At 39.3% G+C, this 27,369-nt stretch overlaps 1 protein-coding gene and 1 non-coding gene across 4 annotated transcripts in view; one reads left to right on the top strand and one right to left on the bottom strand.

Annotated features, from left to right (window-relative positions):
• Positions 1 to 27,369, bottom strand: part of MFSD14B (major facilitator superfamily domain containing 14B) — a 72,779-nt gene that overhangs the window by 19,682 nt on the left and 25,728 nt on the right. Inside the window, exons 1-3 of one of the 3 annotated variants that reach the window (XM_042913204.1) lie at positions 24,395 to 25,193; positions 24,187 to 24,282; positions 10,752 to 10,814 (exon numbers count right to left, since the gene is read on the bottom strand). In XM_042913204.1, the coding sequence (XP_042769138.1) occupies positions 10,752 to 10,814; positions 24,187 to 24,195 (72 nt within the window). In that variant the 5' untranslated portion in view covers positions 24,196 to 24,282; positions 24,395 to 25,193. Of the gene's footprint in view, positions 1 to 10,751; positions 10,815 to 24,186; positions 24,283 to 24,394; positions 25,194 to 27,369 lie in introns of those variants that run through there. The other 2 variants (XM_042913202.1, XM_042913203.1) reach the window with 2 other exon arrangements.
• LOC122205731 lies at positions 14,599 to 14,727 on the top strand. The gene has a single exon (XR_006196233.1). It is a non-coding gene; the product is annotated as a small nucleolar RNA SNORA64/SNORA10 family (small nucleolar RNA).

Here is a 27,369-nt window from a genome sequence, read left to right as displayed (position 1 = left end):
AGGTAAACCTAGAACCCACTGGCTGGGAGACACGTGCACTGAAATAAGGGGGTCGGTGAGAGGAAGACTCAACGGAAGGCAGGCAGGGTGAGGAGAAAAGCTTTTTAGCTCCTCTGAAATAAAATATTAATCCAAGCCCACGATCAAATCTTGTAATTTAATTTCTAAGTCACAATGGATTTCCATTTAGCCTGTCCTTGTGTCAAGACAGTAAACATCAAGAATTAAATGGTGTTCCTTTAAGAGCCAAGCAACTGCAGAAAGTGGGGCTTAAATTCAGGACTTGTGACTACCAGTTTCATGAACTTTAGAAAAGAAAATCTTCAAAATTCTCTAAAAATATCAAGTACCTGCATACGTGGGTAGTATAGAACTGGTCAACAAGAGGTCCTTGGGGGGCTCAGATGGTTAAGCATCTGACTCTTGATCTCGGCTCAGGAATTCAAGCCCTGCATCAGGCTCTGTGCGGACAGTGTGGAGCCTGCTTGGGATTCTCTCTTTCCCTCTCTCTTTCTGCCCCTCTGCCCATTGGTGTGCTCTCTCTCAAAAATAAACAAACATTAAAAAAAAAGGGGGGGGGGATGCCTAGGTGGCCCAGTTGGTTGAGCATCCGTCAGTCAGGTCATGAACTTATGGCTTGTGTGTTTCAGCCCTGCGTTGGGCTCTGTGCTGATGGCTCAGAGACTAGAGCCTGCATGTAAAGAAATTTAAGAGGACAAGGCAGTGAAAATCCACTACTATCACAAAACTAGTAACAAAAACTCTTTAAAGAGCTCTGGGAAAGTTTCTGGACAGGTCTGATTCCAGACTTCACACAACGCTTTAAAATATGGAATGTATGCCATTTTTAAACAAAAGACAGGAGAAGGCCAAGTATTAAAGTTATATTTAAAATAATGCATAGCTAGGGTGCCTGGGTGGCTCAGTCGGTTAAGCTTCCGACTTTGGCTCAGGTCATGATCTCAGTTTGTGAGTTCAAGCCCTGCATTGCGCTCTGTGCTGACAGCAGGGACCCTGCTTCGGATTCTCTGTCTCCCTCTCTCTCTCTCTGCCCCTCCTCCACTCATGCTGTCTCTGTCTCAAAAATAAACAAACGTTAAAAAAATTTTTTTGAATAAAATAATAATACATGGTTTTAACAGAAAAAAGGTACTGTCTTCGAGATTATGAATTTAAATGGTAATTTAATCTATCCATTAAAAATATTATTCAAATCAAATTCTTAGTAACAATAATAGATACTGAAAATAACTTTATTAAGATGCTAAAATACAATCTCATACAGTTCACCCCTGAAGAACACAAGGATTGGGGCACCAACACCCACCATCTTATGCAGTCAAAAGTCCATATCTAACTTCTGACTCCCCCAAAAGTGAGCTACTAACAGCCGACTGTTAGCCAGAAGCTTTACTGAGAACATAAACAATTAACAATATTTTGTATGTTTTATGTATCATATACCATATTCTTACAATAAAGCTACAGAAAAGGTTAAGAAAACCTTAAGGAAGAGAAAATATATTTACAGTACTGTACTGCATTTGTCAAAAACGAGAAAAGTGCCTGCGTACAAGGGGACCCATGCAATTCAAACCCGGGTTGTTCAAGGGCCAACTTGTACTTGCCTCTTTGGAAAACCTGAATTTCCTAAAAATCAAAGACTTTCTCCTCTCCCAGGTACTTCTTCACTACCCAGTCTGGCCTGAAATTCTATTAGTGCACATTGTCAGAGCAGCAGATTGAGGACATTTGTACCCTGATGGATTGGGCAGGTACTTCTTCAGTACTAATGATGCAGGATACAATTTGCAAATGAGAACAAAATGTTTAAAACTTAACACCAGACAGACCTGAGAGGCAGACCTCAAAGCCCTCATCTTCATCAGAAATACAACTGATTCCCACCATTCACAGTAGTTATGTTCTGTAAGGTTGCCACAGACACTGAATTACAGAATAGGCAACGACTGCTCCTCGAGGAAACAGTGTCAGGTTCCTGCAAGCGTCTGGTCACCTAGTGTCATTTACTGACCAACACACAACCGTGATTTACGTGTGTTTCTGTTTAGACACTTTAATACACATTGTTGACTTATGAACACTGAATTCTCAGTCAACAGCACTACAGCTCATGCCTGAATGAGGCTTATCTGGCAGCATTCTCTCTGTAAGGCACATCACAGACCTCTTGCACTTCAAGATAGTAGTCAGTACTACACACGGGGACATTTTAAACAGCCAAATCACCAATAAAAGGCACAAAGATGCAAAATATGTGGCACTAAGTGGACCACAAGAAAGACAGATGTACGGTTATAAGACCTGAAACAACTAGACGGAAGTTCGAACAAATGGCTGGGCACTCACACTTCTCCCCTCACCCCAGTGCATAAATGACCACAAAAGCACTGTGTTGATCTGGGGGTCACAAACTCAGCGAGTAGGTGGACTGGAAATATGAGATCCAAAAATAATGAGGGTCAGCTGATGCCATGCTTATCATAACCCAACCAGGACTAGATATAACACGATGTGCAGGCGTCCAGGCACAGATGGTGAAATTCACCAACGGTTCAGCACAGCCACGTCAGTAAGTTAGCTTCCCAGTGGACACGGGTGTTTAAGGTGGCATAATTAACTGGCCAATAATTCTGACATGACTTTAGCCTCTAAAGTGACAAAACAGCAATCAGAGTTTATTGTTCAATTAAATACAATTATCCAATAAACACTGTGAAGCATACAAAGAATGATAAATACAACTCATTTGAAGCACCCATGCATAAATTTTACACTTAATATAGCCATCACGGAAGTTTTAAGTGTACGTTTTCCTGTTGGTAAATATTTGACTAAAACAGTTTGTGTGAATATTTTTAAAACTAAAGACGGCTTTTTGTTTTCCTTTACAGTATAATTAACCTCACGAATGCATTTGAGGGAGCACTGGCACCAATGAAGAATAAAATACAAAGTCTTTTAACTACTGCTAAAAACTTTTCCGTGAAAAAGTTCACATTCTATGACAAATTTTCAGTATTCTTTAATAAGCAATGAGGAACTTGCGACATGTACTTGGTTACCCCAAAGTTAGATTCATTTTGATCTTTCATACAGTAATTCACTAATAATGACTTTTATCTTGCATTTCTTAAAAGATGAAAGACAAAAATCCTACTTCAATAGAATTGTGTTATTTATATAATTGACAAGTATTTTCACATAAAGGGACCTAGGTGGCTCAGTCGGTTGAACATCCAACTCTTTATTTCGGCTCAGGTCATGATCTCATGGTTCGTGAGTTCGAGCCCCTTGTCAGGCTCTGGGCTGACAGTATGGATCCTGCTTGGGATTCTCTCCCTCCCTTCCTCCCTCTCTCAAAATAAACAAACTTAAAAGAATATTTTCACATAAAAACAATATTAAAACAAGGTCACCTTTCTGACCAAGGACCCACAGAGACCCTGCACAGTACAGAGCCTCCCTTCCCAGGGTACACGTCCATCAGTGCAAGAGGGCAAATGAGAAATGTGATATATAAAGTGCTTTTAATTCAATTAAAGTCTGGAAGAGTGAATGTGCAAAGCAGGAGAAGGATCAAAGAACAGCTGATGCCAGAGACTTCAAGGAAAGAACAATATGGGCAGGAGGGCTAGGGTGTTTTGTCTTGTTCTGAGGTAAAGGGAGAGAAGTAGGGAATATTCAATAAAAGAAACAAAAGCAGACTAAAGTGAAATAAATTGTTGTAAATAAAACATAAGTCAACAGACTTTTCCTTAATTTTAGAAGTAGTAGGGCTACTGATTCTTCAAATTCTGATTCCAAGAAAGTTCAGTATAGGTTTTAAAGTACTAACAACAGTAACAGCTAGCATCCACATTTGCCAAACTCCTCCTGGCCTTTCTCACATGTCTTCCCCTGTGAGGTAGATGCTGTTAGGGCCAACAACTGGCCTGAGGCTCATAGCGGCAGAGGCAGCATTCATCTCAGTGTGCGGTGGCTCCAGGACCGAGTCCTAACCCTAAAGCCCACAGTTCAAACCAGTTATTAAAGTAATCTGTTAATATTTCCAGGTTTCCAACCTAAAGCAAAGAACTAGTCTTGCCTACTTGTGAGTACTCTTACATGTTTTCTTCAATGGATAAATTAGCAGTCTGTCATAAAAAGTCTGCACTTAAAATTGATGAGTCATCTCTCAAGTAGGTGGTTTAATAATTTTATTTATAGATAACAGAAAGGACAATCTTTATTCAAGTTCTTGTCCAAATTAAGCAAGAATTATTCTGCACACATGCACACATGTGTGTGTAGGAAAAGCTCTCTGTACTTACTAACACCAAAGAGCAGCTTGAAGAAACTTTAAAGATACCTATCTTGGTTTTTTGTTTTGTAATTCTTAAAAACATCAGCCAAAAGTTTCTGTATGTGCTTAAGCTAAGCTATGACTTAATTCATGTAAATGGCAAGATGACAGTTGAGCAGCAGCTCCTGGAATACAGGAACTTGACATTTAATCCCCTGGAAGAGCATCATGGAAGAGGGTCTACACGCCTTCTCCTTCATCAGAGTTGATGGCCAAGTCTAGACTGAGAAGCAGCCCATCTGTAGGTGACCCCCTGTGGCCATGCCCTGAGCTGGCTTCTGTGACGTTAAAGCCAGACAAGATCATGACTGCCTGCTTTAAAGCCACCCTCTTCATAGTGATCACTCCAGGTGTAAACTCGGACATGTGGCCCGCTTAGTCTGGGACACTGCTAAAGATATCTAATTTTGTAATAAATATAAAACATGCAAAAGAAAGAAGTTTCAAGAAATTTCAAGGCAGACACTGGGCCATCAGACCAACTGGTCTTAATGAAGAAAATTATTACAGTCACTCCACCTGCTCCTATTAACCAGGAGCCGTAACTAGACTTCACCTGCCAAGTGAAACCAAGGCATCTCAGCTTAGTGTTGCATTTTTGACAAAGTGTAGCTAAAACAAATGTGACAGTTAGTTTTAGGAGTCACCTTGGCTAGGCTATGATACCATTATTTAATCAAGTGCTAGTGTGGGTGTTTCTGTAAAGATATTGCGTAGCTCTGGTTAACGCCTAAAACAGTGGCTCTAAGATAAAGGGTTCCCTTAATAATATGGCGGGGGGAGGCTACTCCAATCAGCTCACAGCCTTAAGAAATCTAAAGTTTCCAGAAGAAAGAGTTCTGCCTCAGGACTGGAGCATTAACTCCTTCCTGAGTTAAGTCAGCCCTACATTATTTCAGACTTGTCAGCCCCATAGTCATGTGAATCTATTTGTTAAAATAAGTCTCTTGGGGCACCTGGGTAGCTCAGTCAGTTGAGTGTCCAACTCTTGATTTTGGCTCAGATTATGATCTCACAGTTGTGGGATCGAGCCCTGTGTCGGGGTCTATGATGAGCGTGGAGCCTGCTTGGGACACACACACACACTCTCTCTCTCTCTCTCTCTCCCTCTCTCTCTCTGCCTCTGCCCCTCCCCCACACTCTCTCTCTGAAAAAAAATATTAAAAAACTAAAATCTTTATATATATAATCTCTTAATATTAGCAAAATGAAAATAGCAAAAACTAGTATTTACACTGTAACTTGAAATCTTAAGAAATAAAGTGTTTTATTTCCTTATAAAAACTTACCAAGAGTCATTTGAACAGTGCCTGCCTTCTTCCTAAGCCAAGTAACATGTGATATGCAGTATCTTCTATGCACTGGCAAACTGCCACACAACTTTTCTAAATTCAGATCAACTTTCAACATTCTATGCTTTGTGTTTTCAATGTCACGAAATACCATCTCTGTGAGTCCCTTTAATGTGAAGCATTTTGCGGACATCACCTCCACTGGGACACCTTCATCCTGCTCATCATACCGTTCTTCTCATTTATGCTGACAAGTATATCTTTGCTAAGTCCTTTTGGCTGTGTGCCCCTGTCAGCTTATTTCTTCTAGAATTCTGCAGAGGTTCTATCCAAATACCGCTTCTACCATTATCTGTAATTATTTCTTCACTGCACTTCCATCCTTGTTGGCCAATTCCTTTTCACGGATCTGTTTCTGTAAACTGTCATGTGGGTTTATCACTGGAGACAAGGAGGCAACACAATCACACGCTTTGTTGTCTGTGCACGAACTCAGACCAGTCACTGACATTTTGAAATGCCATGAATGGACACTGATGATGATGTTCATCTGTTACTAGCGTCCTGTGGACTGAGGAGCCAGGAGCAGTTCCTACTGCAAGCAGTTACTCAAAGTTAATACACCACGATAATGGGCTGGTATTTTTTAACTGAACTTTAGTAACTGGAATTTGTGCATACCAGGATGTGTAAAAAGAGGGGTGCCTAGATTTCATATAGTTTCTAATGTCATGGAGAAATTATTATATCATTAGTGACTGCTGATACAAGAACAAAGATAAATAGTTACAGTCTCCACGTGAGCTGGATCTTGACTATTTAAAAATGCAGAGAAAAAGACTGGAAAGAAATGTTAAGTCAATAATATTTATGAGCACCTATCATTTGCCAAGAACTGTTCTAACCTCTGGGGACAGGAGTAGACAAAAATTCATGCTTTCCAGAAGCTTCCAGTCTAAAAGAGGAAGGGTGAGAAGGACAAACAGTAACAAGATAAAGCAGAATATACAGCATGTCAGAGGTGAGATTATAATGTTTCTGGAGAAAAACAAAGCAGAGAAGGGAGACTGGAAGTGATGAGACTAGGTTACATTATTCAAGACAACAGACAGTAAAGGCTTCACTAAAAAATGACACCTGGGTGAAGAGTTAAAGGTTAGGGAGTGAGGCCAGTATCTGGGAGAAAGAATCAAGCAGAATAAACAGAACCTGCAGAGCACTCAAGCAAGCACAAGCTGAGGAAGCTATGGTCAGTGGGAGTGCAGAGAACAGAGGTGATGCCAGAGAAGAAAGTGGAGTGGGCATGGGACTGGTTAGCGATACCATGAGCTGGCTTATATTGTATCAGGACCTCTACTGAAACCAGGTAGTATTTTCATTACAGACCTACTTTGAAGGTAGAACCACAGAATCTGTTGATGGAATAGATTTGGGAAGAGAAGGAGTCAAGATGACTCCAGGGATTTTGATACGAGCAAGAATGGCATGACCAGTAATTGAAATGAGGAAGGCTTGTGAGCAGGTCAGGCTTGAGGGGAAGACCAGGAACTTAGTTTGGCATGTTAACTTAAAAAAATTTTTTTTTAATTTTTTTTCTAATTTTTGAGAGTGAGAGAGAGAGAGACAGTGTGAACAGGGAAGGAGTAGAAAGAGAGAGAGACACACAGAATCTGAAGCAGGCTCCAGGCTCTGAGCTGTCAGCACAGACTGCGACATGGGGCTGGAACCCATGAACCGTGAGATCATGACCTGAGCCCAAGTTGGACGCTTAACCGACGGAGCCACTCAGGTGCCCCTCCTCTTGTATCCTTTACTGGTAGTCACCCCAAATAAAAGCCTTCTCACCCATGCATCACGATTATAAACTTACGAAGTATAAATTAACTGTAGAAAATCTACAAAGAAAGAATATAAAGAAGAAAACTAAAAATTATCCATTCACATGGTTTCAAACTTCAGGGGACTCCTTTTTAATCAGGTTTTCCCCCTGCTTATACACATGTATTTTGGTAAAAACCAAAGCAAAACCACACTGTAGCTCTATATCCTTTCTGTCTCACACATTATATGGTAGTCTTCAGAAACGTGTTCTTTATGTGCTGCTATTACATCATATGCCTGTGCTGCAAAGTACTTATTCTTCTAATTTTAAGCCATTTTAATGGTTTCCATGTTTACTATTACAAACAGCCCTTTACCTGAATCTTTGAACAACTCTATTGATTAGAACAATTTTCTAGAAATGGAACAGCCTTTGTTAAAATTAGTGAATATTGTGAGGTTACTAAAACGCTGCCTTCTAGGAAAGCTATACCAACTTAACTCTCTCATCAGTCATGTACGGGGACCCCATTTACTACAAACTGAACTAGTTATTGTCAGTTTAAACTTTTCTACCAATGCTTATGTGAAAATATAATCTCATTCCATTTGGGATCCATTGCTTACTAGTGATAATCTTATTTTTACACTGACATCTTTTGTAAACTGGCAGCCTACATCCCTCCTTGCCCTTCTGGGATATCAGTAACTTTCCTATGGTTTTACCTGGAAGGCACTTCTATGTGGTCCTCCGTCTACTATACATGTTGCAAATAACGTTTTGTCATTTGTCTGTTCATTTTTATGATGGTGGTTTGACTTACCAAAGTTAAAATACTGATATAAATGACTCAATCTTTTCCTTTATATATTTTTTCTAAGAAAAGAAAATCTTTTCCCAAAAATAGTTAAGAAAATGGTCATCAAGATTTCCTTCTAATAGTTTTTGTTTTTACATATTTCTCTTTGCAACATTTATTATTCGGCACTCAGAGGTATTGTGCTAACAGCTTATATACCCGCTCATTTAATCTGTATGATCACCCTGTTAGAAGATCTTTTATCTTTGTCATTTCATGAATAATGAAACTGAGGTCAGAGAAGCTAAATCACAGGTACTAAGTGCAGAACACAGACTTAAAGCTGTAGCAATCTGAAGCCACATTCCTTGCACTGTACTTACACACGCATTAAGCTATCCAATTCGAGCTACTTTGATGTAGGTGCTGTCACACATCCATATCCCTGACACAATAACCAATCATTAAAGTTCCAGTAAAGGTCAATAAGGTCAAGTTCAATATTTACCTAAGTTGCCTAAGTCCTTGTCTAAGCCCCGAATCAATCCAAATACCTTTTATTTTACATATTTTTAGAATAACACTGTTAGTGTCTCTAGGTCAAAGTGCAGCATACTGCTTGGCTTCAGAGTATACATCCAGTTGATTTTACTCTGCAGAACCAGACTAAAACACATTTTAGTAGCTGGTCCACATGACAACAGATTATAGATTAACTTCCCCAAGAATCTGCTGTAAGGATAAATTTATGTTGTATATTTATCAATGCTTTCTCTCATTTAATTTTCCTTTTGATCTATGCTAATCTAAAACTGGTGCTTAAAGGCCCACTTGCCAGATTTCGCTTTTTTTTTTTTTTAAAGATTTTTTTTAAGTTTACTTATTACAGAGAGAGAGAGAGAGAGAGAGGGAGGGAGGGAGGGAGAGAGAAAGCGAGCACAAGCAGAGGAGGGGCAGAGAGAAAGGGAGAGAATCCCAAGCAGGCTCCACACTGTCAGTGGAGAGCCCAACATGGGGCTCAAGCTCACAAACTGTGAGATCATGACCTGGGCCGAAATCAACGGTCTGACTGAACCCCCCAGGTGCCACCACACGCCAGGTTCCTGATAACACTCCTCTTCTCAATGAGGACTGAAAACTTGCTTCAACCTTTATTTAAGACGCCATTTTACTTATGCTATTATTGTATGCATTCTCAAATACTTTTTGAAAATAGGCAAAGAATAAACAGTATTTATTACAAATAATGCTGCTCAAAGATGTAAATTCAGCAAATTATTAGGGCATAATTTTAAGTGTGTTAGTTCACAGATCAGTACCATCTAAACTGGGAAGGAATCAGACGCTATACCTGTGCACTATACTGTGAAGTGGGAGTAGAATATAACATTACACTTTAACCTCTTATTTATAAGCTTTTCTGATAAATATCACATTAAAATTTAAATAATGAATTGAGGGTCGGGGCACCGGGGGTTTCAGTCAGTTAAGCATCTGACTTCAGCTCAGATGATCTCACAGTTCATGGGTTCGAGCCCTGCGTCGGGCTCTGTGCTGACAGCTCAGAGCCTGGAGCCTGCTTCCGATTCTGTGTCTCCCTCTCTCTGCCCCTCCCCCGCTCACGGTCTGTCTCTCAAAAATGAATAAAAATTAAAAAAAAATTTTTTTAAACAATGTATTAAGGGTGAAGTGGTTGAGAACTCAGTTGTGACTAGAACACCAGCCTTGACAAAAGACTATACAGCCAACTAAATGTTGATGCTGCCTTCTTCCTCAATATCAGAATCTGTCTCAAAAGAAGACAAGAATATTTATCCATTTTATTCTGTTGACAGGCAGGGCAATTAAAAGCTCACAAAATTAAACTCTTTATAAAGTGCTTTTACAAGTAAACCATGCAATGCCTTATGGACTTGGATTGCATTTCACTTTGACATTGATAATCCAGTTAAAAGTTTAGCTTTAGTGTCACAGACTAAGAGTCTGGAGTTTTCTCTTGTCCAACAAGAGAGCAGATGCAGAATTGAATACAAGAGAGGCTAATGTCCAAACTGGAGTTTTGTCTCTGTATTGATTGAGCTCTCAAGATCTTACACATGTGGTGAATGTGAAGAAAATAATCAAGTTGTAATCACTAACTTGTGTAAACGGTCTGGGAGGCAAGTGGAGTTTGTAATCAAAGTACAATAGTACATTGACATCAGATGGAAAGTAATTGCCTGTAGGTGATAGAACAAATTACTTGTGATCCCATTACAATAGCTTGCTAGCTAACCTCAGGTGCCATGGGGGTGGCTTTCCGCCCTAAACTTTTTCCTAACCCATTTATGTAAGCAGAACCTATTTCCCCACACTTTAGGTCTCCAGAACAAATAGTGATTATTTCCCTACATCCCATTTAAACTTCCATTGTTAAACTACCAAGGATTCCTGCCTTTGGTTCCTTGTGAACCACACAAAAACCATTCTTACCTTTACACCTTGAATGAGACCATTCATGAGGAATGTGTGTTGAGGAAATGTTTCATGTAGAACCTACAGAAAGCAAACATCAAGACAAATTCAAAAACAAATTAAAGGGAAAGGTTTTTGCCTCTGTTAATGTTAGGTCATGTAAAAAAGACGAACCCTGGAATAAAAACATTTGAAGTATCAGTGAAATATGGAAAATATCCTAAAAATATGAAAATGTAATAAATAATGAGGCAGAAATCTAAATAAGGCAAGAACTTACATCTCAGTGCTCAGGTGCTTTTCTTACAAAACCTTCTGTGGTAAACATAAATTGTTAACTGGCTACATCTTTCACCACCAACACTTTTAAGCATCACACACACACACACACACACACACACACACACACACACACACACACACAGAGCTGTTTTTCTGTACTTCTACCTAAAATTTCATTGATATAAGACTAAATTTACAGTATTCCTGGGAAGCTAAGAATAGTGAGGCACTTCTGGATGATTACAGCAGATGGGAAAAGGCTGACAACAAACCCTAAAACAGTTGAAGAACAATAATATGTGAAAGTAGAAAAAAAAGATCTTTGAAAAAGTACGCTTTCCAGAAATCAGGTCGGGGGATGGGGGGGGGGGGGAGGAAGTTAGATCTGGAGGAGGAGGAAAAACATCCATAGTTGAACAGGTTACAAAATAAGCTCCTGGTATCTTGCTCTCAAAGCTACTGACCTCCATATCTGTGCCCAATATAAGAATCAAAAAGCATAGTTCTGACAGAAACCATCAAAACTCTACAGAAAACAGGTAACAACCTCTTTGACCTCAGCTGCAGCAATTTCTTGCTTGACACATCTCCAAAGGCAAGGAAAAGCAAAAATGAACTACTGGGACTTCATCAAGATAAAAAGTTCTGCACTGCAAAGGAAACAATCAACAAACTAAAAGGCAACCGGCAGAATGGGAGAAGATTATTTGCAAATGACATACTGAATAAAGGGCTAGTATCCAAAATCTATAAAGAACTTACCAAACTCCACACCTGAAAAACAAATAATCCAGTGAAGAAATGAGTAGAAGACATGAATAGACACTTTTCCAAAGAAGACATCCAGATGGTCAACAGACATATGAAACGATGCTCAACGTCACTCCTCTTCAGGGAAATACAAATCAAAGCCACACTGAGATACCACCTCACACTGGTCAGAGTGGCTAAAATGAACAAATCAGGAGACTAGAGATGCTGGTGAGGAACCCTCTTGCACTGCTGCTGGGAGTGCTAACTGGTGCAGCTGCTCTGGAAAACAGTGTGGAGGTCCCTCAAAAAATTAAAAATAGAACTATCCTATGACCCAGCAAGAGCACTGCTAGGAATTTACCCAAGGGATACAGGAGTGCTGATACACATGGGCACATGTATCCTAATGTTTATAGCAGCATTTTCAACAATAGCCAAATTATGGAAAGAGCCTAAATGTCCATCAACTGATGAATGGATAAAAGAAGATGTGATTTATATATAGAATGGAATACTACGTGGCAATGAGAAAGAATGAAAACATGCCATTTGCAGCAACATCGATGGAACTGGAGGGTATTATGTTAAGTGAAATAAGTCATACAGAGAAAGACAGATACCATATGTTTTCACTCCTATGTGGATCTTGAGAAACTTAACAGAAGACCATGGGGGAGGGGAAGGGGAAAAAATAGTTACAAACAGAGAGGGAGGGAGGCAAACCACAAGAGTCTCTTAAATACAGAGAACAAACTGCGGGTTAATGAGGGGTGGGGAAGAAGGGAAAGTAGGTGATGGGCGCTGAGGAAGGCACTTGTTGAGATGAAGACTGGGTGTTGTATGGAAGTGAATTTGACAATAAATTATATTAAAGAAACAAAGAAAGAAAATTAAAAAAAAAAAAGCATAGTTCACGGGTGCCTGGGGGGCTCAGTGGGTTAAGCCTCTGACTTTGGCTCAGGTCATGATCTCATGGTTCATGAGTTCTAGCCCCACACTGGGCTCTGTGCTGACATTGTGGAGCCTGCTTGGGATTCTCTCTCCCTTTCTCTGCCCCTTCCCTGCTTGCTCTCTCTCAAAATAAGTAAAATTTTTTAAAACGGGGAGGGCGCCTGGGTGGCTCAGTCAGTTAAGCATCTGCTCTTGGTTTCGGCTCAGGTCATGACCTCACAGTTGGTGAGTTTGAGCCCCACATCAGGCTCTGTGCTATCAGGTGGAGCCTGCTTGGGATCCTCTGCCCTCCATCTCCACCCCTCCCTTGCTCGCTCGCTCTCAAATATAACATTTTAAAAAATAAAAATAAATTTAAAAAACACAGAAAACAAAGTTCTCCGGACCGAGACTTCTACACAGGGTACCTGCAGAACCGAATGGGTGAGATTAAACAAGACAGTGCCCAAGGCCTCTTAACGGCTGCCAGGAGTAGCAGAAAAGCCTTAAAATCAAATAATAAACCACTTCATCACAATAGACGGATCTCTGAACCACATTGTCAAAAATCAAGAGCTCCTATAAGCAATGCCTGCATTCAATTCTGAGGAATAGGGCTTTCCACCCGGGTTGGGTAACGATACTCCAGCTACCAGAGGAATCTAGGCCACAGTGGCAAACTGGCAAAGGGATGCCCTTTGTGATTTGTATTTGTGTTTTTCAAAGTGATGTAGTTGTCAATGTGTAAATTTCAGGAAATTTCACCATACTCCCTATGATTTTTCTAGCATGTCACAGGAAACCGAAGATTTCAAAACATGGGGCTTGAATTGGCACATCACCAATTAGCTGAGTAAGCAGACAGTGGCCACTGCGGTTGATGGAGCCTATCTTCCAAATGTAATGTTTTTATCCCACTTGACGTTTACATTACCTGCCTAGCCCCAGACGACATTTGTTTCCACAATCTCTGATCTACCCCCTCATTTGTAAATATAAGCATATAAAACATTCAACAAAAATCTGAAAACCTCTGAAAGGCACAAAAAAGAACACAAATAGGAAAAGATAATCCACTTCACTGCTAAATAACCAAATTGTGGTAGGAAACAGAAGAAAGTTTTAGAGTAAGTGCAAGTGTCCTCCAAGACATTCAAGAAAATGTTACATACATTAAAAACAATGTGCTGCACAGGGACCTATGCAGACTAAGCAAAACAAGAAAAATCTTGAAGAACTGATTACAGGAGAAAGCACAGAAATCCAGAAAAAGGAAGAGCATCAGAATGGATAAATATCAAGGTAAATATGGACTGTATAAATATTACAATGTACTACAGTCCTTAAAAAATACAGAATGTAGTTGCAAAACAGTAACGCAAAAAGTAGAAGAGAAACACATCTCTCTTGAAAGATGACAGAACAGGTAGACAAAAGACACCAGTGAATACATAAAAGATAGCAAACGTAATGAACACATTTAACATACTTACCATATCGAGAACACTATTCTAGGGAATACTTGTTCTTTTCAGGCCATATGGAAAACTTATAAGACTTAGCCATATACTAGGATACAAAACAAGCACCAGCAAATTTAAAAGAACTAAAATAATTCATAATATGTTCTCTGATAATACAACAATCTAGAAAAGTCCCCAAATGTTTGGAAATTAAGACAATACACTTCCAACAATCCATGAGTCAAAGTAACAGGAAGTAACAGGAAGTATTAGAAAAAGGAAGAAACTAAATGGTAATAAAGATACAACACATTAAACTCATGAGTATAAGCACATCAATGCTTAGAGACCAATTTAAAGTTTTAAATACATTAAAACTGAAAAGCAACAAAAGGCTGAAATCAATGTTCTAAGCTTCCATGTAAAGAACCTAGAAACCTCTCTCAGCTCTGCCCTATCATACTCAGTGTGTGGCTGGCGTATTTTCAGAGAGAGAGGAAGGTCCTCCTAATGCATGATAGACCGGCCCCAAGTGGCCTCTCTCGGTTCCTAGGAGTGCAACAGTTGCTATCTGCACCTGGGGTGTTGTCAGCAGAATCCACCAACCTGCTCCTGTTGTCTTCCCCTTTCTAGCCAAGGCTACTTTTGATGTCATTTCCAAGACCTACAGCTATCTCACCCTTGACCTTTGGAAAGAGACTGTGTTCACCAAGTCTCCCTATCAGGAATTCACTGACCATCTTGTAAAGTCCCACACCAGAGTCTCTGTGCAGAGGACCCAGGCTCCAGCTGTGGCCACCACATAGTTTTGTACAAAAAAATAAAGTGAATTAAAACTTGTTAAAAAAATAAGTAAAATAAAATAAAATAAAATAAAATAAAATAAAATAAAATAATCTAGAAAAAGAACAGCAAATCCAACCCAAAGAAATAATGAAATAAGGTAATAAAAGAACAGAAATCAATGAAATGAAATCTAAACATTCAATAATGAAAATCAACAAACCAAAAGTAACTCCTTTGAAAAGATTAGAAATGATAATTCTTAAACTATTGGAACTACACCAAAATAAAAAGCTTTTGCACAGTGAAGGAAACCACAACTAATGACAAGATAATAAGGAATGTGAGAAGTAACTGCAAAAGACCTATCAGTAAGGGTATGTTAATACTCAAATTATTGAAAGAACTTACACAACTCAATACCAAAAAACAAAAAACAAAACAAAAAAAACCCAAATCCACAAATAATCCAATTAAAATGGGCAGAAAACCTGAAGAGACATTTTTTGCAGAGAAGACATAAAAATGGCCAATGGACACATGAACATCACTAATCATTGGGAAACGCAAATCAAAAGCACAATGAGATACCATGTCAGACCTGTAAGATGAATGGCTAGTATCAAAAAGCCAAGAAATAACAAGTGTTGGTAAGGATGCGGAGAAAAAGGAAACCTTCATGCACTGTTGGTGGGACTGTAAATTCGTGGAGCCACTATGGAAAAGGGTATGGAGGATCCTCAAAAATTAAAAATAGAATTACCATATGAACCAGTAATTCCACTCCTGGGTATTTACCTAAAGAAAACAAAACCACTAATTCAAAAAGATACATGTACCCCTATGTTGACTGAAGCATTATTTATAATAGCTAAGACATGGAAGCAATTTAAGTTTCCATTAATATATGAATGGATAAAGAAGATGTGGTATATATATATACACACAATGTAACATTACTTTGCCAGTTATAAAATAAAGAAGTCCCAGGGATGTACAATATAGGGAACTTAGCAAGACTATAACTTTGTATGATGACAGATGGTAACTATCATGGTGGTGAGCGTTTTGCAATGTATAGAATTGTCAAATCACAATGTTGTACACCTGAAACTAATATAATATTATACTGTATTTCAATTAAAAATAAAAATAAAAAAAGTCACACACACACAGGGGAATATTACTCAGCCATTAAAAAAAGGAAGGAGGGGCTCCTGGGTGGCTAAGTGGGTTGAGTGCCCAACTTCGGCTCAAGTCATGGTCTTACAGCTTGTGAGGTCAAGACCCCTCTTTGGGCTCTATGCCGACGGATCAGAGCCTGGAGCCTGCTTCGAGTTCTGTGTCTCCCTCTCTCTCTGCCCCTCCCCCACTCACACTCTGTATCTCTCTCAAATTCAACATTAAAAAAAAAAAAAGAAAAAAAGGAAGGAAATTCTGCCATTTGAGACAACATCAATGGACCCTGAGGGCATTTTGCTAAGAGAAATAAGTGAAAGACAAATATCAATTTTTTTGTGGAAGCAAATCTCACTTTTATGTGGAAGCAAACAAAACAAACAAGTTTATAGATACAGAGAACAGACAGGTAGTTGCCAGAGGCAGGGGATGAAGGGTGAAATGGATGAAGCTTCCAGTTATAAAATAAATTTATATCAAAACTGAGTGGGATTTATGCAAGGGTAGCCTAATATTCAAAAATCAATATAACTAACCACAATACCCAAATAAGGGGGAAAATCTAATTATTATCCGGTTATATGCAGAAAATTCATTTGTTAAAATTTAACACCCATTCAGGGTAACAACACTAAGCAAAATCAGAACAGAGGTGAACTTCCTTTCTCTGATAAAGACTATCTACAAAAACAAATCTACAGCAAACATCACATTTAATGGTAAATTTTAGATCACTTTCCACCAAAGAGCATCAAGGAGATAAGGACGTCCACTACTACGACTGCTTCTATTCAACACTGTACTGGATGTCACAGTAAGGCAGTAAGAAAGAAAAAAAAAAAAGGACTGGAAGGAGTTAACTGTCACTATTCACAAAATATGTGAATATGTGTATAAAAATCTACAGATAAACACTTAGGATTAATGAGTGAATTTAGCAAAATCACTAGACACAAGGTGAAAACACAAAAACAAATTGTTTTATATACCAACATAATAGAAAATTAAACCTTTAAAACTATACCATTTATTTATGGTTTTTAAATTTATTTTAATGTTATTTATTTTTGAGACAGAGACAGAGCACAAGCAGGGGAGGGGCAGAGAGAGAGGGAGACACAGAATCCGAAGCAGGCTCCAGGCTCTGAGCTGTCAGCACAGAGCCTGATGCGGGCTCTGTGAGATCATGACCTGAGCTGAAGTGGGACACTCAACTGACTGAGCCAGCCAGGTGCCCCTAAAACTGTACCATTTATAAAAACCATCAAATACCTAGGAATAAATCAGGTGAAAAATCTCTGCACTAAGAGAAAATATTACTCAAATTTTAAAGACTAGATATAAAGATGATATACCATGTAGAAGACTCAATATTATAAAGATCAGTTCTCCAATTAATCCATCCTCAATGTAATCAATCAGAATTCCCATCAAGTTACTGTGTGAATATTGAATAGCTGATTATAAAATGTATATAGATATATAAAAGGCCTACAATAGCCAAGGCAATCTTGAGGAAGAAGAACCAAGCTATAGAAGTTACAAAAGATAGCAAGATATTGCTACAGAAATCAACACAGCCTGGTACTGACACAGGACAATAGAGTAAGATATATAAATAGAATATAAAACTCAGAAACAAATCCATATGTATTTGGTTGACTGGTTTATGACAAAGTTGACACAGTGGGGAAAGGGAGATTTTTTTCAATAAATGATGCTGGTTCAACTATGCATTATTCATATGGAATCAAAAGGAATCTATACAAAGGACCCCTACAAAACACAGTGACTTATTTCTAGATGGATGGCAGATCTATGTGTGAAAAAGAAACCAATAAAACTTTGGGGAAGAAGGTTTCTTCAACAAGACTTTAAGAAAGCACTAACCTTAAGGGGAAAAATTAATAATCTGAACTGCATAAACTAAAGCCTGGCTAGCTGCAGGGTAAATCGGTAAAATTACTCTGGAAAACTTTTGGCAGTACACATACACTGAAGTTGAATGAAACCCTCCAATTTTACTCTTAAGTATATATTACAAGAAATGTGTATACACAATCATCAAAAGACTTTTACAAGAGATATCACGACAGCAATATATGTAAGAGGCAAAGACTGGAAACCCAAATGTTCATCAACCGAACAGATTTCAGTGATCTGATAAAAGGATTCACAGGACTCAGGAGTGGTTATATTCACAGTGACAATTGCTCACTCCATTTATTTCTTTGCCTCTCAGTATTTGACACTATTGTTCACTATTTCTTTAACTGTTCTCTTTACTCAGCTGGATTTTCTTTTTACCTCTTTGTACTTTCTTCCTCTTCTTTTTTTAAAGTTTATTTATTTATTTTGAGAAAGAGAGAGCGCACAAGGAGGGGAGGGGCAGAGAGGCAGAGAGGCAGAGAGGCAGAGAGGCAGAGAGAGAGAGAGAGAGAGAGAGAGAGAGAGAGAGAGAGGACATTTTAGCAAAAGGATGCAGCTCAGAACTGCAAACTCACTGTTTTTGCCTAAAGTTCAGTAGTTGAATGAATCAATGCTTCTCGGTTTGTTGTATGTGTTTGAATTCCAGAGCACTGAAATGTTGTTTGACTGTTCTGTCCAATTTTATTAGAAGAGAATTTGCTGACCTCCTTATACCATCATGTCAAAAGTCTGACAGTAACTTTTGGAAGAAAAAAAGATAAAACCTGAACACTGCTTCAGAGACCTGTGTGACATTATTAACGTAAAAGTGTGTGATAGAAGTCCCCAAACAAAAGGACAGAGGAGGCAACAACAATACTTGAAGAAATAATGGCCAAAAAATTCCCAAGTTTGATTAAAAATATTAATTTATAGACCCTATCAGCTAAATAAACCCCAAGTAAAAGTAACACAAAGAGATCCACACTTAGACACCTTAATGCACAAATTATTAAAAGACAAAGAGAAAAGTCTCTAGGCACAGAAAAGAAAAAAACATGAAAATGAATTCACCACATACAGTAGGGACCGATAAATTATTCTGTAAAGGGACATACAGTACATAGGAAATATTTCAGGGTACATGGTCTGTGTTGCAACTCAACTCTGCCATTGCAGCACCAAAGCAGCCACACTCAATGGGCACTACTGAGGTCCAACAAATTTTTATTTATGGATACTTCTACCTGAATTTCATATCAATTTCATATTTTCTTTCAACTGTTTCCAAATGTTTACATTTTACATTTAAAAATGTAAAAATTGGGGCACCTGGGGTGGCTCCATCGATAAAACATCATCCAACTCTAGATTTCAGCTCAGTTCATCTTACAGTTGTGAGATGAGGCCCTATGTCGGGCTCTGCCCTGAGTCTGCTTAAGATTCTCCCTCTCCCCAGGGGTGCCTGGGTGGCTTAGTCGGTTGAGTGTCCGACTTCAGTTCAGGTCATGATCTCACGGTTCATGGGTTCGAGCCCCACGTCGGGCTCTGTGCTGACAGCTTGGAGCCTGGAGCCTACTTCGGATTCTGTGTCTCCCTCTCTCTCTTTGCTCCTGCCCCACTCATGCTGTCTCTCTCTCTCAAAAATAAACATTAAAAAAAAAATTTAGATTCTCCCTCTCCTGTTCCCTGCTCATGCTCACTCTCGCTCTCAAAAAAAAAAAAAAAAAAAAGTAAAAACCATCCTTAGCACACAGATCACATAAAAACAGGCAGTAAGCCAGGTTAGGCCTGTAGGCCATACTTTACAGACCCTGACGGAAGGAAAACAACAATACTTAGGAAGAGCTGACTTCCCATCAGATAAAATGGATGCCAGAGGGCAACGTAATGATATAAGCGCTAAAAAACCTATGAAAAAAATCAGCATGTTTTATATATCAAATTTTAAGAAAGGAGACCTACCAACTGTTATACTTCCATGTCAACTCTTCTTATAATTGTACCAAAGTTGGAAATCAGCACTGCTTTTTTTTTAAGCATTCAAAAGTTTACTGATATAAACAGACTATAACATACACCCAGAGCACACAGGAGAGAAATAAACGCCAAGCAAAAGTCAGTACATCTGCTTAGTTAAGTCTCATTATATCACAACACTCAGCTGTGCAAGAGAAAAGAGAGATTTAACACATTGTGATCATATAAACACTTTTACTGAATGCCACTTATCTCATTTTAATAATTATAAGGCGCACAAGAGGGAAAATTCTGGGGTACTTGGTCAAAAAACCATTAGAAAACTATCAAAACTATAAGATGGACCTGAACCCCCAGATTCCAGGAAGCAAGACAGTCTCCATGTGACTAAAGCTAGAACTTGACTTCCTTTTACGTGGAGAGCAAAGCACCCGTGTACTATGCTCCAAATGCCCCAACAGTCCCATCCCATTCTATCTACCTCAGTTCCCAAAAGGAAATGATTAAGTGAAGGAAAAGAAGGGCTGGACTGAAGAGGAAATAGGTGGAGACAAGACAGAATATATGGTTTGTTGAATAAATGAGCACATATTTTGACAGCAAGGACAGGAAACCAAATGTGGCAGCAAAGTGTTTAAATGGCACTCTCTGATTATTAGATCACCATATGGAGAGGATGGTGTGGGGGAATACTGTATTCTTGAATCTCTAGCTTGCAAAAGAAAATCTGCAAATTCCAAGAACAGAATTTTCCACTCACAGGGACCAGTATTAAGTGTATCTTTATTGAAATAGTGCTCTATTTAAGTATGTCTGAAGATGTTTATGTTAGTTTAATCAGATAACTTTATTTGCAATAAAATGAGATTAGGCCCTCCAAGAGGATGCACATTTTGAATAGAGGGTACAGTGTAAGTCAGGGACGTAAAGAGTCATTTTTACGTACAAACTACTGCTACTAGAAGGTTAAGCCAATGTGTGAGGTCAACTTCACAAATCTGCTTCAGTGTATTAGGGGCTGAGAACTTTCTGATGGTATTTAATAAACTACGGTTGTACTCTAGGACATGGCTACAAGTGACAGGCAACAAATCTCACATAGAAAATGACTAAGAAAGAGTAAATTGTTCTCTACTACTTCAGACAGAGGGCTCCTACTGGTGCTAAAATGCAAACAGTCAGATTGAACAAAATATTAGTATGTAGGTACTGTTCTGTATCTCCAAATCGTTCCCTCAGACGACTTCTGTTCTAGATCTCCAAATCCTTCCCTCAGATGACTTCTCGCCCAACGGAAACAGGACAGAGTGCTGTCCACTAGTTATAGAATAGAACCAACCCTAGGGGTGCCTGGGTGGCTCAGTCGGTTAAGCATCTGACTTCGGCTCAGGTCATGATCTCACAGTCTGTGAGTTTGAGCCCCGCATCGGACTCTGTGCTGACAGCTCAGAGCCTGGAGCCTGCTTCGGATTCTGTGTCTCCCTCTCTCTCTGCCCCTCCCCTGCTCAAGCTCTGTCTCTCAAAAATGGATAAATGTTAAAAAAAACACTTTTTTTAGAATGGAACCCACACATGAACCGTCATCCTAACAGTTACATCATGGTGGGTGACAGATGCAAGATGCCAAGAACTAGTTATCTGACAACAGTGAACCCAACGTAAAGATGATAAACAAACTGCTGCAATGAAATAAACCCTAATTTTGTTCCTTCCTCATCAAACAACCTAACATTATCAGTTCTCTGTCCAACCAGAAAAGGCAGAAAGTGGAGGGAAATGCCAGAGAAGAAAAAAACCTTTTTTCCCCCCAAAAGGAAGAGGGAACCAGCCCCGCAACATCAGAACAAAAACAGATGTAGCAAACTATGGTGTAAAGGCTGGGGAAGACAGGACAGTAGAGGACATTTAGCCTTACTTGACTCCAAGAGCTCAGAAAAAGAGAATGAACCCATCTACTAACTCAGCAACACTTCTATGAAGTGTGTCAGAGTGATGCTAGCAACTCTCTATTCCACACACATAAATGTTTATTTTAACCAAATCTTTGCAAGCACCAAAACTGGCTCGAAACTGGAAAGAGGCAGTAAAGCAGCATTTTAGCTGGCTTCGAAGGCTGCATTCCAAGGTCTAACAAGGACAAAGAACCACCAGGAAAATTATCTGCATTGAGCAGTAAGAAGAAAAGCACATCAGTCTTTGGGATAAATTAAAATTAACTAACTAGGGGTGCCTGGGTGGCTCAGCTGGTTAAGCGTCTGACTTCAGCTCAGGTCATGATCTCACGGTTCATGAGTTTGAGCACCACATTAGGCTGTCTGCTGTCAGCATGTCAGCATGTCAGCACAGAGCCCACTTCGGATCCTGTCTCCCTCTCTCTCTGCCCCTCCCCTGCTCATGATCTCTCTCTCTCTCAAAAATAAATAAACATTAAAAATAATAAATAAAATAAAATAATTAATTGAAATTAAAACAGATCTGACAATCTGTTGTAGGACCAAAAAGGTTCCCAAGGATTTGAACTGTCTGGAAGGTGGTCTTAGAATTCTTAACAAGGCCTCAAAAGTATCCCAAGTATTCTTCATTTCACTCTGAAGTCTTACTAGAGAATGATTATAGGATTAACTCTATATTGAGAAACCTGCTGAACCACTACAGATTTCTGGCTGCATCAGAAAAATACTTTTTAAAACTCTTAACAAAGAAGCTGAGGGGGACAGGCAGTCAGAGAGCTAGGACCAAAAATAACATAGTTCAGGGGCACCTGGGCAGCTCAGTCAGTTGAGCACCCAACTTCGGCTCAGGCCATGATCTCATGGCTCGTGGGTTCGAGCCTCATGTCAGGCTCTGTGCTGACAGCTCAGAGCCTGGGCCTGCTTCAGATCCTGTGTGTCTGTCTCTCTGTCTCTGCCCCTGCACACGTTCTGTCTTTCTCTGTCTCTCAAAAATGAACAAACATTGAAAAAAAAAATTTTTTTAAATAACGTAATTCCTTAAAATGAGTGGCCTGGCATGTCTATATTCACACTAAAAACAGGTCTCAAAGAAACAATCCCTTGAGGACACACATGTGTGCCTACAATGCATATATTTATTATTCAAAGAAAACATCTACTAAGCACTGTGTCAAAGGCAGCCCAATGATGAACACAGCAGGCTCATGAAACTTAAAATGGGGGACCCCCATTAACTAATAACCATTACCTTCTGTAATAAAGCATTAGGAAGGAAAAGGCAGTGCAACAAGACAGAATAAAACAAGTTTAAAAAGAGGCAATCTTTTAAGTCGACTGTTCCATCCAAGTAGTAATTTTAATTAATCAAATTTTATTTTAATGCACCAAAAGAATTAAAAATTTAAAAACCACACAGCAAAGTCCTACATAAGGCTAAGAGCCACCCTCTAAAGTTAGCTATTTGCCAAACCTATTTTGGGAACAAAGTTTACCTGTATACAAAGGGATTCTTTGGTTAAGGCAAAATGTTAACTGGGAAGAGTTAACCACCAATGAGTTTTAAAGAACAATTTGAGACAAAATGAAATTTCAGGCCAATTTTAAAATATCCTTTTTTCAATTTTAAAATGTATTTATTAAAATCATTAGCGATAAAGCACCTAAAATCTACAAGCCATGTTTTCTTTAGCATCTCCCTTCCCTCTATCCACACTATACATCAAATATCCAGGTTATTGCTAAGAAATTGAATGCAGCCTCTGCAAAGAAATGGCAATAGGTAAGCTAGCTACCAAAAATGAAAATCTGCACATTCTTACAATTGTCACTTGTGTTACAAGGGACTCACCAATCTATTTACTATGTTCTTAGTCAAAGGCCATTACATCCAAAGTCAGTTATAAACTTTGACAAAGTTTTGTGATAAGTTCCTCTAGTGCAGCTTAATGATCTTCCTAAATGCAGATAGTTCACTCACAGCACTTCCAAGATTCTGGTTCAGTGGGAATGTCTTGTTACTTAACAATATTTAATGAGGAGCCCAGGTGTTTTGTTGCAGGTAGTTCACAGTCTACACAGTGGAAACAACCCAGCGGAATAAGCAGTCTTAAATCATTGTCAAATCTACTCTCAAACACACAGCTAGACATACAACCCTGAGGATATGTGCTTAAGAACCTCTCTTTTGCTTTCAAAAAAACCAACTTGTTCAGCAATACTTACAGTTAACATTGGAGTTGTCAACAAGCCCCACGCAAAGAATTCTAGGAAGATGACAATAGCAGCATGGTACACACTTGGTCGGCCAAAGCCCTGTAGCTAAAAAAGGAGGAAAGTTATTATGAAAACTAGTAAACATATGTAAGAAATCCATTACCCTAATAGTATCTAACACAAAAAAAGTGCTACACAAAATAAACTTAAAACCTACCTATATTGTGTAAGATAAAACTTCATTCTGCGGTATGCCTGATTCCTTCATCTTGCCTCATCACAGAAGATGCCAAGGTTAGAAAGTTTTTACTTGTCTCATCAATGCAAATAACTGAGTTCTGGTTGAGAACCAATTGGGGCTTTAAGAGACTGAGGTTTCGGGACCTGACTATTCTGTCTCATACTAATTCCTCCGCAACGTGGCTGCTCTAACCTAAAGTTTCCCTAGCTATGTAATGACATGTGGGTACGTGGGTCTCTTACTCAAGAGCTTCCAGGGCAGCACAGATGATTTAAATGATTTAAATGATGGCGGGCAGAGGAAGAACAATAAGGAAAACACAGTCCATACCACAGTGTCAAAATCCAGCTTTCGGTGTCTATTGCGTTTTAAGACTGTGCCTGTTTTCCTAATTTTCTGCAGTTTGTGACTTCTGCATACAAAAATCTAAATTGTCTTCAATTTAATGTTCTTTGGCTTTGTGACATCCTCACTAGAAGATTAGGTGCCTTGCTACTGTTTGGTAGTAACTAGAAGTGATGCTTGCAAAAGACTCTATAAAATCCACACTATTCCTATGTTTATATCTTTAATTTTTTACAAGGTAAAAGTATATCCACATGGTTTAAATGCAATCTAATCATAAGGAAATGATCAGACAAATCTAGATCGTGGGACATTATATAAGACAACATTATACAAGACAAAATGTCCATGTCAATGGGCCACCTGGGTGGCTCAGTTGGTTAAGCATCCAACTCTTGATTTCAGCTCAAGTTGTGATCTCTGGGTTCATGAGACTGAGCCCACATCGGGCATTGCACTGATAGCCCGGAAAACCTGCTTGGGATTTTCTCTCCTACCTCTTCTCTCTGCCCCTCCCCCACTGGCTCATGTGTGCATGCATGTGCGTGCACTCTCTCTCAAAAGAATCTAAAAAAAAAAAAAAAAAAAGTCAATGTCATAAAAGACAAAAAATAAAGGCAGGGAGATTCATACACATTGAAGGAGGTAAGAGCTGCAACAACCAAATGTGGGATCCTGGACTAGATCCTTGATGAAAAGAGAACAAAACAATAAAATGTGAATTTGGACTACATATTAGATAATAATATGGGTGGTTCTTGATGTCTGCACCTTATTATCAAATGGTTTAGCCAAACAAACAAAAAAATGGTACATACATACTTCCTAAAGCAAATGTTACAAAATGTTAACTGCTAAATTTAGACGAAGGGAATAGAATTTCAATGTTTTTGGAGTTTTGGAAATTTTCAGAGCCAAGAACAATTGTTATTAAAAATTCAAACTTAGGGGCGCCTCAGTGGCTCAGCCTCACTCTTGATCTTGGCTCAGGTCATGATCTCATGGTTCACGGGATTGAGCCCTGCATCAGGCTCTGTGTTGTCAGCGCAGAGCCTGCCACAGATCCTCTGTCACCCTCTCCCTGCCCAGCCCCCCGCTCTTGTTCCCTCTCTCAAAAATAAACATTAAAAAAAATTCACACTTGTAAATTTCTCAACTTTTTTTCAATGTCCAAAAGTAAGTACTTTTAAATGTCATTAAATAAGACATTTGCAAAAACAGAAAACATTTTACAAAGTTTAAAAGAAAAAGTATTTCCTCCTCCCCCAAAACCAAAAGGCCTTGAACATAACCATCAAAAAGCACTATTTTGCAACTGTCCTTTACGAACAGAAGAATGAATGGAAATGGAAGCAACTGTTCAGCCTCTACCTGTGGCTAAGCCTTCTGAGACTCTCTGTGTAAGTTATTCCTGCTGCTGGAGACAGAAACCTTGCCATTACCCTTGGCTCTACCCACACTCTCCTCCATCTAATTCCACCACCTCTAGCACAGATTACAGAGTAGCTTTCCAGCCCTGTTCCCTCACCCACTGCACAGCAGCCAGGGATCCATTCAAATGTAAATCAGATCCTGGGAACTCCTCTGCTCCAGGGCCTTCAGTCCCCCATCCCACTGGTCCAACAAGGTCTCCCACCTTTCTATCCCCTTGTTATGCTCTTGTTTTCTGGAGTATTCCAACAAACGGTAGGATTCATTTTTATCTACCTCCCATGGAATGGTAATTTAAATGCTATGAAGGATGTATCCCAAATAGCCCTCCTCTCACCCCACTACAGTAAATAGTAAGCACTCCACAACATACATGGGAGGGAAGAAGGATTTCTTCTCTGATCTTTTAAACAGCAAAACCCGGGGTGCCTAGGTGGCTCAGTCAGTTAAGCCTTCACTTCGGCTCAGGTCATGATCTTGCAGTTGGTGAGTTTGAGCCCCACATCGGGCTCCTTGTTGACAGCTCGGAGCCTGCTTCGGATGCTGTGCCCCCCCCCCCAAGTCCCCCCTTTCTGTCCCTCCCCAACTCGTGCTCTTTCTATCTCAAAAATAAACATTAAAAAAATAAAAATAGGGGCGCCTGGGTGGCGCAGTCGGTTAAGCGTCCGACTTCGGCCAGGTCACGATCTCGCGGTCTGTGAGTTCGAGCCCCGCGTCAGGCATCTGGGCTGATGGCTCGGAGCCTGGAGCCTGTTTCCGATTCTGTGTCTCCCTCTCTCTGCCCCTCCCCCGTTCATGCTCTGTCTCTCTCTGTCCCAAAAATAAATAAAAAAACGTTGAAAAAAAAATTAAAAAAAAAATAAATAAAAATAAATAATAAACAGCAAAACCCAAAATGCAGAAAAAGTTTTGAAACAGATGACCCAGTTTCTTCAACAAGGAAATGGTATGGGCAAGAAAAAAAGAAAAAGGAGGGAGAACTATGTTAGTACATAGATTGGAAGAAATTTCAGAAATATTAACCAAAAGCAGTATGTGGGGCTTTGGGTTTTGACTCAAACTAGCTGGAAAAAAGACAATTCTGAGACAATCATGGAAATTCGAAAACAGACTATTAGCTGACAATAAAGAATTATACTCCTTGTAATAATGGTATTGAAGTAAGGCATGTTTTT

Source organism: Panthera leo, chromosome D4 (assembly GCF_018350215.1).
Source record: "Panthera leo isolate Ple1 chromosome D4, P.leo_Ple1_pat1.1, whole genome shotgun sequence".
NCBI classification, from domain to species: Eukaryota; Metazoa; Chordata; class Mammalia; order Carnivora; family Felidae; genus Panthera; species Panthera leo.
This window is presented reverse-complemented; position numbering and strand designations above follow the sequence as displayed.